This window comes from Anas platyrhynchos, chromosome 17 (genome assembly GCF_047663525.1).
Source record: "Anas platyrhynchos isolate ZD024472 breed Pekin duck chromosome 17, IASCAAS_PekinDuck_T2T, whole genome shotgun sequence".
Taxonomy (NCBI): domain Eukaryota; kingdom Metazoa; phylum Chordata; class Aves; order Anseriformes; family Anatidae; genus Anas; species Anas platyrhynchos.
In genome coordinates, this window is record NC_092603.1 from 2105123 (window position 1) to 2120064 (window position 14942).

The 14942-nt window shown below is 57.3% G+C and overlaps 5 protein-coding genes across 6 annotated transcripts; 4 read left to right on the top strand and 1 right to left on the bottom strand.

Annotated features, from left to right (window-relative positions):
* Window positions 1-1168: 1168 nt before the first annotated feature.
* Window positions 1169-3212, top strand: LOC119718659 (butyrophilin subfamily 3 member A2-like). Its single transcript, XM_072024747.1, has 3 exons — window positions 1169-1449; window positions 1857-2204; window positions 2833-3212. Exons 1-3 carry the CDS (start codon window positions 1350-1352, stop codon window positions 3210-3212), a joined length of 828 nt encoding a protein of 275 aa, XP_071880848.1. The 5' UTR covers window positions 1169-1349.
* A 644-nt stretch (window positions 3213-3856) lies between these two features.
* On the top strand, window positions 3857-5520 carry LOC139998907 (butyrophilin subfamily 1 member A1-like). The gene has a single exon (XM_072024898.1). It carries the CDS (start codon window positions 4252-4254, stop codon window positions 5122-5124), a length of 873 nt encoding a protein of 290 aa, XP_071880999.1. The 5' UTR covers window positions 3857-4251; the 3' UTR covers window positions 5125-5520.
* A 441-nt stretch (window positions 5521-5961) lies between these two features.
* On the bottom strand, window positions 5962-11064 carry LOC119718693 (HLA class II histocompatibility antigen, DM beta chain-like). Its single transcript, XM_038187985.2, has 5 exons — window positions 10607-11064; window positions 6466-6739; window positions 6264-6383; window positions 6152-6187; window positions 5962-6069 (listed from the first exon to the last, which is right to left on the bottom strand). Exons 1-5 carry the CDS (start codon window positions 10646-10648, stop codon window positions 6059-6061), a joined length of 483 nt encoding a protein of 160 aa, XP_038043913.1. The 5' UTR covers window positions 10649-11064; the 3' UTR covers window positions 5962-6058.
* A 227-nt stretch (window positions 11065-11291) lies between these two features.
* Window positions 11292-12996, top strand: LOC139998579 (butyrophilin subfamily 3 member A2-like). The gene is made up of 4 exons (XM_072024748.1): window positions 11292-11457; window positions 12103-12378; window positions 12507-12611; window positions 12953-12996. The coding sequence occupies exons 1-4, from the start codon at window positions 11292-11294 to the stop codon at window positions 12994-12996; spliced, it is 591 nt and encodes a 196-aa protein (XP_071880849.1).
* On the top strand, window positions 12957-14656 carry LOC101797869 (butyrophilin subfamily 1 member A1). Of its 2 annotated transcripts, XM_072024945.1 has the most exons (3): window positions 12958-13087; window positions 13214-13425; window positions 13602-14656. In XM_072024945.1, the coding sequence occupies exons 2-3, from the start codon at window positions 13359-13361 to the stop codon at window positions 14228-14230; spliced, it is 696 nt and encodes a 231-aa protein (XP_071881046.1). In that variant the 5' UTR covers window positions 12958-13087; window positions 13214-13358; the 3' UTR covers window positions 14231-14656. The 2 variants fall into 2 exon arrangements, with proteins under 2 accessions (XP_071881045.1, XP_071881046.1); XM_072024944.1 differs by having other exon boundaries at window positions 12957-13425.
* Window positions 14657-14942: the final 286 nt, after the last annotated feature.

The window sequence follows — 14942 nt, forward strand, 5'->3', positions numbered from 1 at the left end:
TGTACAGACTGGGGGATGAGACACTGGAGAGCAGCCCTGCAGAGGGGGATCTGGGGGTTGTGGTTGACAGCAAGCTGAATACGAGCCAGCAGTGTGCCCTGGCAGCCAGGAGGGCCAACCGTATCCTGGGATGCATTGAGCACGGCATTGCTAGTTGGTCGAGGGAGGTGATTGTCCCACTCTATTCTGCGCTCTGCGGCCTCACCTCGAGGTCTCTGTGCAGTTCTGGGCACCACAGTACAAGAAGGACGTGAAACTATTAGAGAGTGTCCAGAGAAAGGCCACAGAGATGGTGAAGGGCCTTGAGGGGAAGATGTATGCATTCAGCCAGATCTCTTCATACTCTGGGATGAATCCCATCAGGCCCTATAGTCTTGTATGCATTCATCTGGAGCAGCAAATCCCACACAAATTCGGGGTTTGTTGGGACTATATCGTTCCTGCAGTCACTGTCCTCCAGCTCAGGGCACTTGGGGTCCCACAGCCCAGTGATGCTGAAGGCAAAGGCAAAGAAAGCAATAAACATCTCTGTGAATGACCCTGTCTGACCATCCCCATCAAGTAACAGACCAATGCTTACTTTCATCCTACTTTACCTGTTAAGATAGTTCTTAAAAAAAAAACATTTTATTGCCCTTCACAGTACTGTCCAGCTTCAACTCAAATTAAGCTTTGGCCATATGAATTTTCACCCTACAAAGGCAAACAGTACCTCTGCAGTCCTTCCATATTGACTGACCTCACTTCCAGCAAACAGGAACTTTCCTTATCCACCTAAGCTCTTGAAGAAGGTCCCTGCCCATCTGAGCCAACCTTCTGCCACAGCTGCTTTAATAGAGATGGGAGAGGCACTGGCACTTTGCCTTCAGCACCCTGGGCAAAGGGTGGCAGCTCTGGGCTCGACACCCAGCTGTGCCCCATTCCCTGCAGCCTCCGATCATGCTCAGCTCTTCACTTCCATCTCTCCTCATTTTCCCATTGCTCACAGTTTGATTCCTCCTTGCATGCATGGAGATGAACGAGCTTAGCCAGTGGCTTTCCCTGGAGGTCTGGAGAGGCCCCCAGTGGGGTCAAGCACCTCGTGATTGCTAAAGGCAGTGGACTGGGCACCCAGCTGCAATGGGATGGTGGTGTCAGCCCTGCAGAGCTCCCCAGACATTGCCCCAGGGGCAGAGCTGCTCCAGGAGGGTTATTGCAGCCAGGAACTGGGCAAAGGTTGGGAAAGTTGGGCAGAGCCTTGTGCTTTCTGCAGCTCTGCTGGGTGCCGTGACGGACATCTATCTTAGTGGGTCTACCTTCAAGAAGAACCCCTGGGGGGTTGTCTGCCCCCCTGGGGACCTCTCTCTCAGATGGAGCTACCCTGGGGCTGTGGCTGCACCAGTCTCACCAACCATGCCAGGGATCTCCTGACTTCCCTCATCACTCTGCTCCTCCTCCGCCTGGGCTCAGGTAGGACCCTGTGGGGCTGCTGGGGGCTCTCCCGCCTGGGCCTGGCAGATGTTCTGCTGCGGGGCAGGGGAGCAGCTGTGGGAAAGGGGGGACCTGAGCCCACAGCTCGCCCGTGCTGGGTTTCACTTTCACTTTGGTTCTTTCACGCAATATGGCTGCTGCCCTGCCTGCCCTTTCTGTGTGTCCTTCACCCGCCCGAATGCTGCAGAGAGGGCTCCCACTCCCAGCACACCTCCTTCTCCTGCACATCCTCCCTCTCCCTCTCCTCTTTCTCTGGTGGTTTTCCATGGGACATGGGGGATGCAGCACACACAAACTCATGCACAGCTCACCCTTTGACACTCACTGTCACTAAATTTACAATGGCAAAATCTCACCACCTCTCTGTGCCCTTCTCCATTGCCCAGCCCAGCTCAGAGTGGTGGGACCAGGACACCCTGTCACTGCCACCGTGGGGCAGGATGTCGTGCTGTCCTGCCACTTGTCCCCTCAACGCGATGCTCGCACCTTGGAGGTCAGGTGGATCCGGGACCAAATCTCTGAGACAGTGCACCACTACCGCAATGGAGAGGACCTGTATGGGGAGCAGATGGGGGCATATGCCGGGAGGACAGAGTTGGTCAGAGATGGTCTTTCTGCTGGAAGCCTGGACTTGCGAATCACAGGGCTGAGACCCTCTGATGATGGTCTGTACATCTGTACTGTGGAAGATGCTCATGCTTATAAGGAAGCCATTGTGGAGCTGGAGGTGTCAGGTTAGTGGCTGGGGTGATGCTGCCAGGGCAGAGTTTACATGTCCTTTGAATGTTTCAGCTGTTTCACAGCATGGAGCATGCCCATGGATGTGGAGGTAATGTTTGGGTAGAGAGCTCCTTGGAGAGTTTTGTCAGTTTTCACTGGTGTCCTTGAAGACAATAATCATAATACTGTCAGGGCACTGGGCACAGGCTGCTGAGCACCACTTTCAGCTGTGTCAGCAATGGGACCAAACAGCACACAGGGAGAATCGCAGAATCCTCTGAGCAACCGGGTGTCTGCTTTACTTTTGCTTTCTGTGCTGGGGGAGACATGAGACGTTGTCAGGAAGTCTCGGGGCTTCTTGAACGAGCACGGCTTGGTGCAGAGATGCTGCCTGGAGGTGCTGAAGCTCAGCACTTGTTTTTTCTGGGCAATTTCAAGCCACTGGAACTGTGCAGCCTTGCTCTCTGGGTTCGGTACATAGCAGGGTGTTTTTGGGGTGAGTGTGAGTGCGTGGAGTGCCTGGTCATTGAGCCCCTGGAGCCATACCTGTGATGGACTGTGTCTGGCATGGGAGCAGATGGGGTCTTTGCCTTGAAATGAATCCCTCCCCAAGTCAAGCCCTAGCCACTCTCCTTCCCCCAGCCACAGGCGCTGACCCCCACCTCTCCCTGGGGGGCTACGAGGCCGGAGGCGTCCGGGTGCTGTGTCGATCGGCCGGCTGGTACCCGCTGCCGCAGCTGCTGTGGAGGGATGCTCGCGGGCAGCACCTGCCCTCGGACCCCCAGACACATTCCCAGGACCAGGAGGGGCTCTTTGAAATCGAAGGCGCTGTCATCATGACCGGGAGCGTGGAGGGGCCCTTGTCCTGCGTGGTCAGGAGCAGCCGCCTCCAGCAGGAGCGGGAATCATCCCTGCACATCGCAGGTACAAATGGCACAGCCAGGGTGAGGTGTTCCTGGCCCCTGCACTTGTCCCAACCCAGGAGAAGTCTGGGTCTTGCTTTTCTAATCCCAGGCATGTAAATACAGCCCTTTTCCTGCTGCCTTTTCTCAGCTCCCTTCTTCCACAACGCCCAGCCCTGGATGGTGGCTCTGGCTCTGGTCCTCGTGCTTTTGGCTGTGTCCATTGGCCTCGGTGTTTATCTCTTTCGAAAGCAAGGTAAGCTGGCAGCACAGGGATGGAGCGGAGGGAGGTGTTCTGCAGGGACCCCCCTGGGTGTGGAGCGGGGCTGAGCCCTGGCCCAGGGAGGTGCATAGGAGGAGGAAGGGAATGTTCTCCTGGGGATGCCAAAGGCCTTAGGATGGTGTTGGGTGGGAGGCCAGGGAGCATGGCTGCAGCGTGGGGCTGGTGGCAAGGTGCAGCCCCCCTGCACATGTTCCCACCCAGCAACCAAGCTGCTCTGCTCACCACCTCTTCCTCCGCCTTTGCTTTTCAGCGACACTGAGACGAGAGCTGGGTGAGTCCTTGCAGTCCCTGCCCCCAGCCCCTGGGGGAAGTGGTGTCCCTGGTGGGACTGGGCCTGGTCTGGGTGGGCTCTGGGGGCTTGTGTGCTGGTGGCTCGGGGGTGCTGGAGGAGCAGCTGGAGCCTGGGGTGGGAGTGGGGAGTGCTGGGGCTGGGGCTGCCATGGGCACGGGACACCGCCGGGATGGCTGAAAGGAACGGGGATCGAGGTGGGGACGGGGAGTGAGCTGTGGGGCTGCCCCACTCTGCACTGATGCTTCTGGGACAGGGACGTCCTCCACCCATCCCCATTCACTTCCACTTGTGTTTTGGTGGCACAGTGCAGAGAGCTGCACAAGTGACTGCTACAAGTCTTGCAAAAAGATGGGCCTCGGTCGTTATTAGTCTGGTCGCTACAAGTCTGTGAGCAAGGTGGTCTGTACGCATACATGAGAACGAAAATTTTGGGGTTTAGCCATGGCAGCAGAAATGACATGTAAGTGTCCCTGCACTTAGAACCCAGGGAAACACCAAGGTGATGTGCAGGGGAGGGTGGGCAGCTGGGACAGAGCAGCCCAGGGCTGGCCCCTCACCCTGCCCACACCCACTGGCCACCAGCCATGGGCTGTGACCAGCTCTCCCCTCTCCTTCCAGCATGGAGAAGGTTTCTGATGTCTCATAATACAGGTAAGTGTGCATTGGGTTGCCCTCTGAGGTGCTTCTCCTGCCCTTGCTGGGGCATGTTGAGGAGCCAAGAGGTGCCCCATCTCCTGCCCCGTGGGGCAGCTCCTGGCCCCGAGCTGGGGAAAGCCTGCCCAGGGCTGAGCTCTGCCCCTGATGGCCTGGCTCCTTCTGTCCCTGCAGTGAAGGTGACCCTGGATCCGGACACAGCTCATCCCCGGCTTGTTGTGTCTCAGGATAACAAGAGTGTAAGAAAGAAAAAGCAATGGCAGCAGGTTCCTGACACATTGGAGAGATTTGACTATTGGTGCTGCGTACTGGGCCGTGAGGAGTTCAGAGAGGGGAGGCACTGCTGGTTGGTGGAGGTGGAGGGAGAGCAGCTAAAGGATTCTTGGTGGGCTGTGGGGGTCGCCAGGGCCTCTGTGAAGAGGAAGGGGGAGATAAACAGGAACCCTGAAGAAGGGATCTGGACTGTAAAGTACTTTCATGGACAACTCCAGTCTCTCACATCTCCTCCCACCCCCTTGTCCCTGTCCCCTATCCCCACAAGGATCTGGGTCTGTCTGGACTGTACCCAGCAGCAGGTGTCTTTCATCAACGCTGACAATGGGGTCCAGATCTTCACTTTCACAGCAGCCTCCTTCAATGGGGAGAGCATCCGCCCCTGGTTCTGGGTGGAGACAGAGGGAATTCAGCTGTGCTTGAGGGACAGCACCCCCAAGACCCCGTCCCCAGCCCTGGGGGGCTCCTGCCCTTCTCCAGACACTCCTGCATCACCTCTCCTTGGTCCTGCAGGAGCAGCACAGGAATGAGGGGCAGTGGGGCCAGGGGCTGCTTTGTGTTCCTCCCTGCTGCTGGAGGAGGGCTGGGATGCTGCAAGCAGGGGCCAGGCCCCTTGCAGCCCCTGGGCTCTGTCCTGCACTCTGCTCCTGTGCTGGGGCACAAGCCCTGCTGGCACCCACAGCTCTCACCCTGCCTCTGAGCCCCAGCGGGAAGCACAGGGGCTGCAGCAGCTCTCCACGCTCCTCTCCCCTCTGCTTGCAGACCCCAGGGCAAGGGATGTGGTCACTGTGTGCTGCCAGCCATTGCAGGCCATCTTTGCCTCCTAGTTCGAGGTTGATCCTTGCTCTGCGCCTTGTGCTGAGCATGAGCAGCCTGTGGGGGCTCTTTGTTCCTTCTCTGGAGTAGATATATCCAAGACCCAGCAGCAGCAGGACTTTGTCAAATAAAGTTTTTTACAGGAAGGTGGAGTCTGGCAGTGGCATTTGCTGGGTGCTTTGTGTCCTGAGGCCTTGCTGCCTGGGAAGGCGTCTTGCAGCAGACCGTCTCCTCACACGCCTTGCCCTGCAGAGCCTTTGCCGTCCTCGTAGACCTCCCTTGGAGGCTCTCGCACAGTTTCACGCCCTTCGTCTGCTGCGGTGCCCACAGCTGCACGCAGTGCTTGAGGCGAGGCCGCAGCAGGCCGAGAAGAGCGGGACGATCCCTTCCCTTGGCCGGCCAGCAGTGCCGTGCCTGAGGCACCCCATGGCACGCTTGGCCCTTTGGGGTCCCATGCCATGGCCCCCACACACCCGCTCCTATTGGTGAGACAACGTAAGAGTGTGTGAGCCTCTGCCCTGTCCCCAGAACACTGCAGAGACACCAGCGGGGCTTGTGGAGCATCTTTATTGTCAGCACCACAGCATCGGGTCTGAGATAGGGCCAACCGGGAGCCGCCGGTGCCGGGAGGTGTCCGTCATGGGGTCCTCAGATGCTGCCTGGGGAAAGGGGGGACACATAGGGAGAGAGATGGGGAAATTTGCCCCTCGCCTATGAGGATGGGGATGGGGACACAATTACCTGCGGGGTAGTTGTCTCCAGGGAGGGGAATGTAACCTGCGGGGGGGAGAAGAGGAGTGAGCAGAGTCCTCATTGCACTTGACCACGGCCCCAGCTCTCCCCAGACACTCACCCGGGGCAGGAGGCCTGGCCCTGAAGCGGTAGACGCCGGCGAGAAATAAGCCAAGTCCCAGCACCATCAGCACGGTGGCCACCACCACCAGTATCGTCACCTCCGGCATCAGTCCAGGACCTACGGGGACACGGCCGGGTGAGTGGCAGCAAGGAGACAAGGCCGCCGGCCTCCTGGTGCGGTCCTGCGCCTCTCCACTCACTCCAGTCCTCCAGGAGAGGCTCCTGCAGGCTGACGTGCTGCACCGAGCGTGTGTAGGTGTCGCCTGCCACCGGGGCCACCAGCAGGGACACCTGCGTCTGGTAGCTCCAGTCGCCGTTGGGGATGGCGGAGATGGGGTTGTAGTTGTCGGGCTCCACGATGTCCCCGTTGTGCAGCCAGATGACGGTCACCTCGGGGGGGTAGAAGCCCCAGATGTGGCAGCTGAGTCGGATGGGCACACGGGCATTCCCCATCTCCGCGGACTTGGGGCTGCGCTGGAGCAGGGTTGGGGATGGGGTCAGTGGTGGGTGAGCCCCTTTTCTCTGTCCTGTGCAACATCCCCACGTAATGCTCCTGTGTAACGCTCCAGTGCAAATCTCTAGGCATTCTCCCATGCGATTTCACGTGCGACATCCCCATGCGATGCTCACAATATGCCCTGTGCAACGCCCATGTGCCACACCCTGCAAGAGGCATTGCTCTGTGCAACATCCCCTTGCAAAGGCAATGCAATGCGCTGTGCAGTGCTCTGTGCAACATCCCCCTGCGACGTCCTCATGCAGTGTGTTCTGCAACACCTCCATGCAATTCCCAGTGCAACATCTCCTTGCAACATGCTCTTCAACACCCCTGTGCAACACTCTCATATAACATGCTCTGCAAAAACACTTTGCAATGCCCCAATTCAACAACTCCATGCAACACGCTCTGCAACAACCCCATGCATTGCCCTTTGCAACACTCCTCTGCTATCCTCCATGTGACACCCCAATGCAACATACTTTGCAACAGCCTTGTGCAACACCCCCATGCAATGCTTGGGCTACATCTTGCCGAGGCCATCACCTCCAGGGCAGATTCTTTCTGCAGCGGAGCAAGGGATCCCACAGGCAGGGCAATTTTTTTCTGGCATCAAGCCCACTTGTGGAACCTGCCAGGACCCAGCAGCCATTGCCAGGGAGTCTAACAAAGCGTTGGCAGAGCCAGCAGGTCCCCCTCTCAGGCCGTTCAAAAGCAGACCCTGGGGAGCACAACAACCACGAATGCGGAGACCCAGGTGGGCAAACAGGCATGGCGCATCAAAAGGGAGTGGCAGGCAGTTCACGCAGGCAGGGTGAGCAGGGAGGGCAGTGTTCCCCCCCCTCCCATACGAACACCTCCTCTAACGGCGGCCTACCACTACATAGGCTGCAATGGTCTCCACCAGGCACAGTGCTCTCTCTAGCAAGTCTGTACACACCCAGACCGACTGCCCGCTCAAAAATGCACCAGTTCAGGTCTCTGGGTGTGGGAGTGTCTGAGCCTCTTGCTGCCATCTGCAGGAGGCAGAGAGACTGTGTGTGTGTGAGGTGCGAGCAGGTGGATGACCTGGTCTGCCTGGTGGCAGAACTCAAGGAGGAGGTGGAGAGGTTGAGGGCTATCAGGAAGTGTGAGCGGGAGATAGAGTGGTGGGGCAACTCCCTGCGGGGCCTGAAGGAGAGGTACCGGGGTGAGACACCCCAAATGGGGGTGGACCCCCTCCCCTGTCGCTGTCAGGCAGAGGGAGGGGACCTAGGAGTTGAGGAGGAATGGAGACAGGTCCCTGCTCGACATCGCAGGCGATGCCACCCTCTGCCGGCCCCACCTTCCCAGGTGCCCTTCCACAACAGGTTGGAGGCCCTGGAACTTGAGGGAATGGGAGCTGAGGAAGAGGTAGAAAGTGTGGCCAAGAGGATGCCTAGGGTGAGGAAGTCGACTCCAAGCCTCAGTTCTGCTATCCTCTTTTGATAGTCCAGGCTGGCAGTGATGACATTGAAGAGAGAAGCCTGAAGGCTGTCAAACGGGATGTTAGGGGACTGGGGCGGTTAGTGGATGGAGCGGGAGTACAGGTGGAGCAGATCTCCACACTGCAGCCCATGGAGGACCCCCCGGTGCAGGAGGTGGAAGGGACTTGGTGGAGGCTGCAGCCCATGGAGAGTCCCCGCAGGAGCAGGCCCCAGGCCGGAGCCACAGCCCATGGAGAGGAGCCCACACAGGATCAGGTGCTCTGGGGGGAGCTGCCACCTGTGGGGGACACAGATTGGAACAGTTTGCTCCTGACAGATGTACCCCATACTACAAACCCATACTGGGGCAGTTGTTGGAGAGCCGCTGCCTGTGGGAAGCCCATGTAGGATCAGTTTGGGAAGGATGGCATCCCATAGGAAGAGTTGTTGACTCGGCTGAGGGTGGAGAGGCCTTGCAGGGAGATCTGGACAGACTGGAGAGCTGGGCAATCACCAACTGCATGAAGTTTAACAAAGGCAAGTGCCAGGTCCTGCACCTGGGATGGGGCAACCCTGGCTATACGTGCAGACTGGGGGATGAGACACTGGAGAGCAGCCCTGCAGAGAGGGATCTGGGAGTTGTGGTTGACAGCAAGCTGAACATGAGCCAGCAGTGTGCCCTAGCACCCAGGAGGGCCAACCGTATCCTAGGGTGCATCGAGCACGGCATTGCTAGTCGGTTCGAGTGAGGTGATTGTCCTGCTCTGATCTGCGCTCTGCAGCCTCACCTCGAGGACTCTGCAGTTCTGGCCACCACAGTACAAGAAGGACGTGAAACTATTGGAGAGTGTCCAGAGAAGAGCCACAGAGATGGTGAAGGGCCTAGAGGGGAAGATGTATGCATTCAGCCAGATCTCTTAGTACTCTGGGATGAATCCCATCAGGCCCTATAGTCTTGTATGCATTCATCTGGAGCAGCAAATCCCACACAAATTCGGAGTTGTTGAGACTTCATCGTTCCTGCAGTCACTGTCCTCCAGCTCAGGGCATCTGGAGTCCCACAGCCCATCATCAGTGTTGAAGGCAAAGAAAACATTAAACATCTCTGTGAATGACCCTGTCTGACCATCCCCATCAAGTAACAGACCAATGCTTACTTTCATCCTACTTTACCTGTTAAGATAGTTCTTAAAAAAAAAACATTTTATTGCCCTTCACAGTACTGTCCAGCTTCAACTCAAATTAAGCTTTGGCCATATGAATTTTCACCCTACAAAGGCAAACAGTACCTCTGCAGTCCTTCCATATTGACTGACCTCACTTCCAGCAAACAGGAACTTTCCTTATCCACCTAAGCTCTTGAAGAAGGTCCCTGCCCATCTGAGCCAACCTTCTGCCACGGCTGCTTTAATAGAGATGGGAGAGGCACTGGCACTTTGCCTTCAGCACCCTGGGCAAAGGGTGGCAGCTCTGGGCTCGACACCCAGCTGTGTCCCATTCCCTGCAGCCTCCGATCCTGCTCAGCTCTTCACTGCCATCTCTCCACATTTTCCCATTGCTCACAGTTTGATTCCTCCTTGCATGCATGGAGATGAACGAGCTTAGCCACTGGCTATCCCTGGAGGTCTGGAGAGGCCCCCACTGGGGTCAAGCACCTCGTGCTTGCTAAAAGCAGTGGACTGGGCACCCAGCTGCAATGGGATGGTGGTGCCAGCCCTGCAGAGCTCCCCAGACATTGCCCCAGGGGCAGAGTTGCTCCAGGAGGGTTATTGCAGCCAGGAACTGGGCAAAGGTTGGGAAAGTTGGACGGAGACTTGTACTTTCTGCAGCTCTGCTGGGTGCCGTGAGGGACATCTCTCTTGGCTTGGAGAAAAACCCCTGGGGGGCCACCTGTCCCCTGGGGGACCTCTCTCTCAGATGGGGCTCCCCTGGGGCTGCGGCCACCACAGCTTCACCGACCATGCCAGGGGCCTCCTGACTTCCCTTGTCACTCTGCTCCTCCTCCACCAGGGCTCAGGTAGGACCCTGAGAGGCTGCTGGGGACTCTCCCCCCCTCTGCATGCAGACTTGCTGCTTTGGGGCAGGGGAGCGGCCATGGGAAAGGGGGGACCCGAGCCCACAGCTCGCCCATGCCAAGTTTCACTTTCACTTTGGTTCTTTCACACAATATGGCTGCTGCCCTGCCTGCCCTTTCTGTGTCTCCTTCACCCACCCGAATGCTGCAGAGAGGGCTCCCACTCCCAGCACACCTCCTTCTCCTGCACGTCCTCCCTCTCCCTCTCCTGTTTCCCCGGTCATATCCCATGGGACACGGGGGACGCATCACGCACCAACTCACGCACCAGCTCACGCCCTTTGTCACTCACTGACCCTAAATTTACGATGGCAAAATCTTACCTCCTCTCTGTGCCCTTCTCCATTACCCAGTGTCAGAAACATCTCAAATAATTTTCTTCAGACAGGATCTTCTGTGACGCTCTTTTATTCACGATTGCAATAGTCCTGCCAATCAGGAGTACAATTTAGTAAACAAATCCTAACCTTTTATTCCCCATTACCCAACACCTGATCACCTCCCCTGTTTCCTCATTGGAAGAGCACTAAAGGTTCACAAGACACACAACACTCTTCTATACCATATATGTATAATTTTTCTTTCTTTCTTTTTTTTTTTTCAACACTTTAATTATTCCTTTCTCATATTTTGAGAACTTTTGATCATTGTTCTCCTGTTCTCACACTGCTCATCCTCTTTTTCTCAAGCTTCTACCTTATTTTGGAACAGTGAGGCTTTCTACGGTCCACTTATCTACTTAGCATTTCTGCTTATTCTGACTACACCTTGAAATGCAGAAAAATAATTCTCTACTGCAAAAACACAACATTGTTTCTCAAACCAGCCCAGCTCAGAGTGGTGGGACCAGGACACCCCGTCACTGCCGCGGTGGGGCAGGATGTCGTGCTGCCCTGCCACTTGTCCCCTCAACGCGATGCTCGCAGCTTGGACGTCAGGTGGATCCGGAACGATTTCTCTGAGACAGTGCACCACTACCACAATGAAGAGGACCTGTACAGGGAGCAGATGGGGGCATATGCCGGGAGGACAAAGTTGGCCAGAGATGGTCTCTCTGCTGGAAGCCTGGACTTGCGAATCACGGGGCTGAGACCCTCAGATGATGGCCAGTACGTCTGCACTGTGGGAGATGCTGATGCTTATGACGAAGTTATTGTGGAGCTGGAGGTGTCAGGTTAGTGGCTGGGGTGATGCTGCCAGGGCAGAGTTTACGTGTCCTTTGAATGTTTCAGCTGTTTCACAGCATGAGGCATACCCATGGATGTGGAGGTAATATTTGGGGAGAGAACTCCATGAATATTTTTGTCAGTTTTCACTGGTGTCCTTGAAGACAATAATCATAATATTGTGAGGGCACTGGGCACAGGCTGCTGAGCAGCACCTTCAGCTGTGTCAGCAATGGGACCAAACAGCACACAGGGAGAACCGCGGAGTCCTCTGAGGCTCTGAGGTCTTTTAAAAAAAGCTTTACTTTTGCTTTCTGTGCTGGGGGAGACCTGTGACGTTGCCTGCAAGTCTCAGGGCTTCATCACCCAGCACGGCTTGGTGCAGAGACACTGCCTGGAGGTGCTGGAGCACAGCACATGTGTTTTCTACATGATTTGGGGTCACTGGCATTGTGCAGCCCTGCTCTCTGGATTTTGAACCTAACGGGATGGTTTTTGGGGTGAGCATTAGTGCATGGAGTGCCTGGTCCCTGAGACCCTGGTGCTGTGGCTATCCTGGGCTGTGTCTGGCATGGGAGCAGATGGGGTCTTTGCCTTGGAATGCATCCCTCCCCAAGTCAAGCCCCAGACACGCACTCTTCCCCCAGCCACAGGCGCTGACCCCCACCTCTCCCTGGGGGGCTACGAGGCCGGAGGCGTCCGGGTGCTGTGTCGATCGGCCGGCTGGTACCCGCTGCCGCAGCTGCTGTGGAGGGATGCTCGCGGGCAGCACCTGCCCTCGGTCTCCCAGACACATTCCCAGGACCAGGAGGGGCTCTTTGAAATCGAAGGCGCCGTCATCATGACCGGGAGTGTGGAGGGGCCCTTGTCCTGCGTGGTCAGGAGCAGCCGCCTGCATCAGGAACGGGAATTTTCCCTGCACATCGCAGGTACAAATAGCACAGCCAGGGTGAGGTGTTCCTCAACCCTGCACTTGTCCTGACCCAGGAGAAGTCTGGGTCTTGCTCTTCCACCCATGGGCATGGAAACGCAGCCCTTTTCCTGGTGCCTTTCTCAGCTCCCTTCTTCCACAACGCCCAGCCCTGGATGGTGGCTCTGGCTCTGGTCCTCGTGCTTTTGGCTGTGTCCATTGGCCTCGGTGTTTATCTCTTTCGAAAGCAAGGTAAGCTGGCAGCGCAGGGATGGAGCAGAGGGAGGTGTTCTGCAGGGACCCCCCTTGGTATGGAGCGGGGCTGAGCCCTGGCCCAGGGAGGTGCGTAGGAGGAGGAAGGGAATATTCTCCTGGGGATGCCAAAGGCCTTAGGATGGTGTTGGGTGGGAGGCCAGCGAGCATGGCTGCAGCGTGGGGCTGGTGGCAAGGTGCAGCCCCCCTGCACATGTTCCCACCCAGCAACCAAGCTGCTCTGCTCACCAGTCTCCTTCCCCAAGGAGAATTCATTTGGTGTCTTTTCCCATGGGCATATTCCCCTCTGACCGTACATTGCTTTTCTCTTTCTTTTCCAGTGCAACAAGCTGCAGAGATAGGTGAGTATCCATCCATGAACTGAAAGAATTTGTGGTATAGACATGGGATGAGAATTTTTTCCCTCTGATCATGTATTCCTTATGCTTTTCCAGAAGAAAAAGCTGGAAGACTGGGTGAGTCTCTCTTTCCCTGCACCCTCCCCCCAGGACTGAAGGAACTGGGGGGCATTCCTTTGTAGCAGCCACTTGATAAGAACCCGATTCCTCTCATCAATGCATTGCTCTTATTTTCCTTTTCAGAGGAACAAGCTGCAGAGTTGGGTGAGTGTCCCCGTCCTTGAGCCCCAGGGCAACACCAAGGCGATGTGCAGGGGAGGGTGGGCAGCTGGGACAGAGCAGCCCAGGGCTGGCCCCTCACCCTGCCCACACCCACTGGGCACCAGCCATGGGCTGTGACCAGCTCTCCCCTCTCCTTCCAGCATGGAGAAGGTGTCTGCTGCCTCAAAATCGAGGTAAGTGTGCATTGAGTTGTCCCCTGAGGTGCTCCTCCTGCCCTTGGTGGGGCATGTTCAGGAGCCAAGAGGTGCCCCATCTCCTCCCCGTGGGGCAGTTCCTGGCCCCGAGCTGGGGAAAGCCTGCCCAGGGCTGAGCTCTGCCCCTGATGGCCTGGCTCTTTCTGTCCCTGCAGTGAAGGTGACCCTGGATCCGGACATGGCTCATCCCCAGCTTGTTGTGTCTCAGGACAACTGCAGTGTGAGACGGGAAAGTGAACGGCAGCAGGTGCCTGACACACCAGAGAGATTTAACTATTTGTGGAGCGTGCTGGGCTGTCAGGAGTTCAGAGAGGGGAGGCACTGCTGGTTGGTGGAGGTGGAGGGAGAGCGGGTAAAGTATTCTTGGTGGGCTGTAGGGGTCGCCAGGGCCTCTGTGGAGAGAAAGGGGTATTTCAATAAGAGCCCTGAAGAAGGGATCTGGGCTGTGCAGTACGATGAGGGGCAGCTCAAGTCTCTCACATCTCCTACAACTCTCTTGTCCCTGTCCCCTGTCCCCACGAGGATCTGGGTCTGTCTGGACTGTACCCAGGAGCAGGTGTCTTTTATCAATGCTGACAATGCGGTCGAGATCTTCACTTTCACAGCAGCCTCCTTCAATGGGGAGAGCATCCGCCCCTGGTTCTGGCTATGGACAGAGGGAATTCAGCTGTGCCTGAGGAACAGCACCCCCAAGACCCCGTCCCCAGCCCTGGGGAGCTCCTGTAATTCTCCAGACACTCCTGCATCACCTCTCCTTGGTTCTGCAGGAGCAGCACAGGAATGAGGGGCAGTGGGGCCAGGGACTGCCCCGTGTTCTTCGCTGCTGGAGGAGGGCTGGGATGCTGCAAGCAGGGGCCAGGCCCCTTGCAGCCCCTGGGCTCTGCCCTGCACGCGGCTCCTGTGCTGGGGCACAAGCCCTGCTGGCACCCACGGGTCTCACCCTGCCTCTGAGCCCCAGCGGGAAGCACAGGGGCTGCAGCAGCTCTCCACGCTCCTCTCCCCTCTGCTTGCACTGCTTGCAGACCCCAGGGCAAGGGATGTGGTCACTATGTGCTGCCGGCCATTGCAGGCCACCTTTGACTCCTAGTTCGGGGTTGATCCTTGCTTTGTGCCTGGTGCTGAGCATGAACAGACCGTGGGGGCTCTTTGTTCCTTCCTCTGGAGCACATCAAGGCCCAGCAGCAGCAAGACTGTGGCAAATAAAGTTTTGCTCAGGAAGATGGAGTCTGGCAGTGGCATTTCCTGGGTGCTTTGTGTCCTGAGGCCTTGCTGCCTGGGAAGGCGTCTTGCAGCAGACCGTCTCCTCACACGCCTTGCCCTGCAGAGCCTTCGCCGTCCTCGTAGACCTCCCTTGGAGGCTCTTGCACAGTTTCACGCCCTTCGTCTGCTGCGGTGCCCACAGCTGCACTCAGTGCTCGAGGCGAGGCCGCAGCAGGCCGAGCAGAGCGGGACGATCCCTTCCCTCGGCCGGCCAGCAGGGCCATGCCTGAGGCACC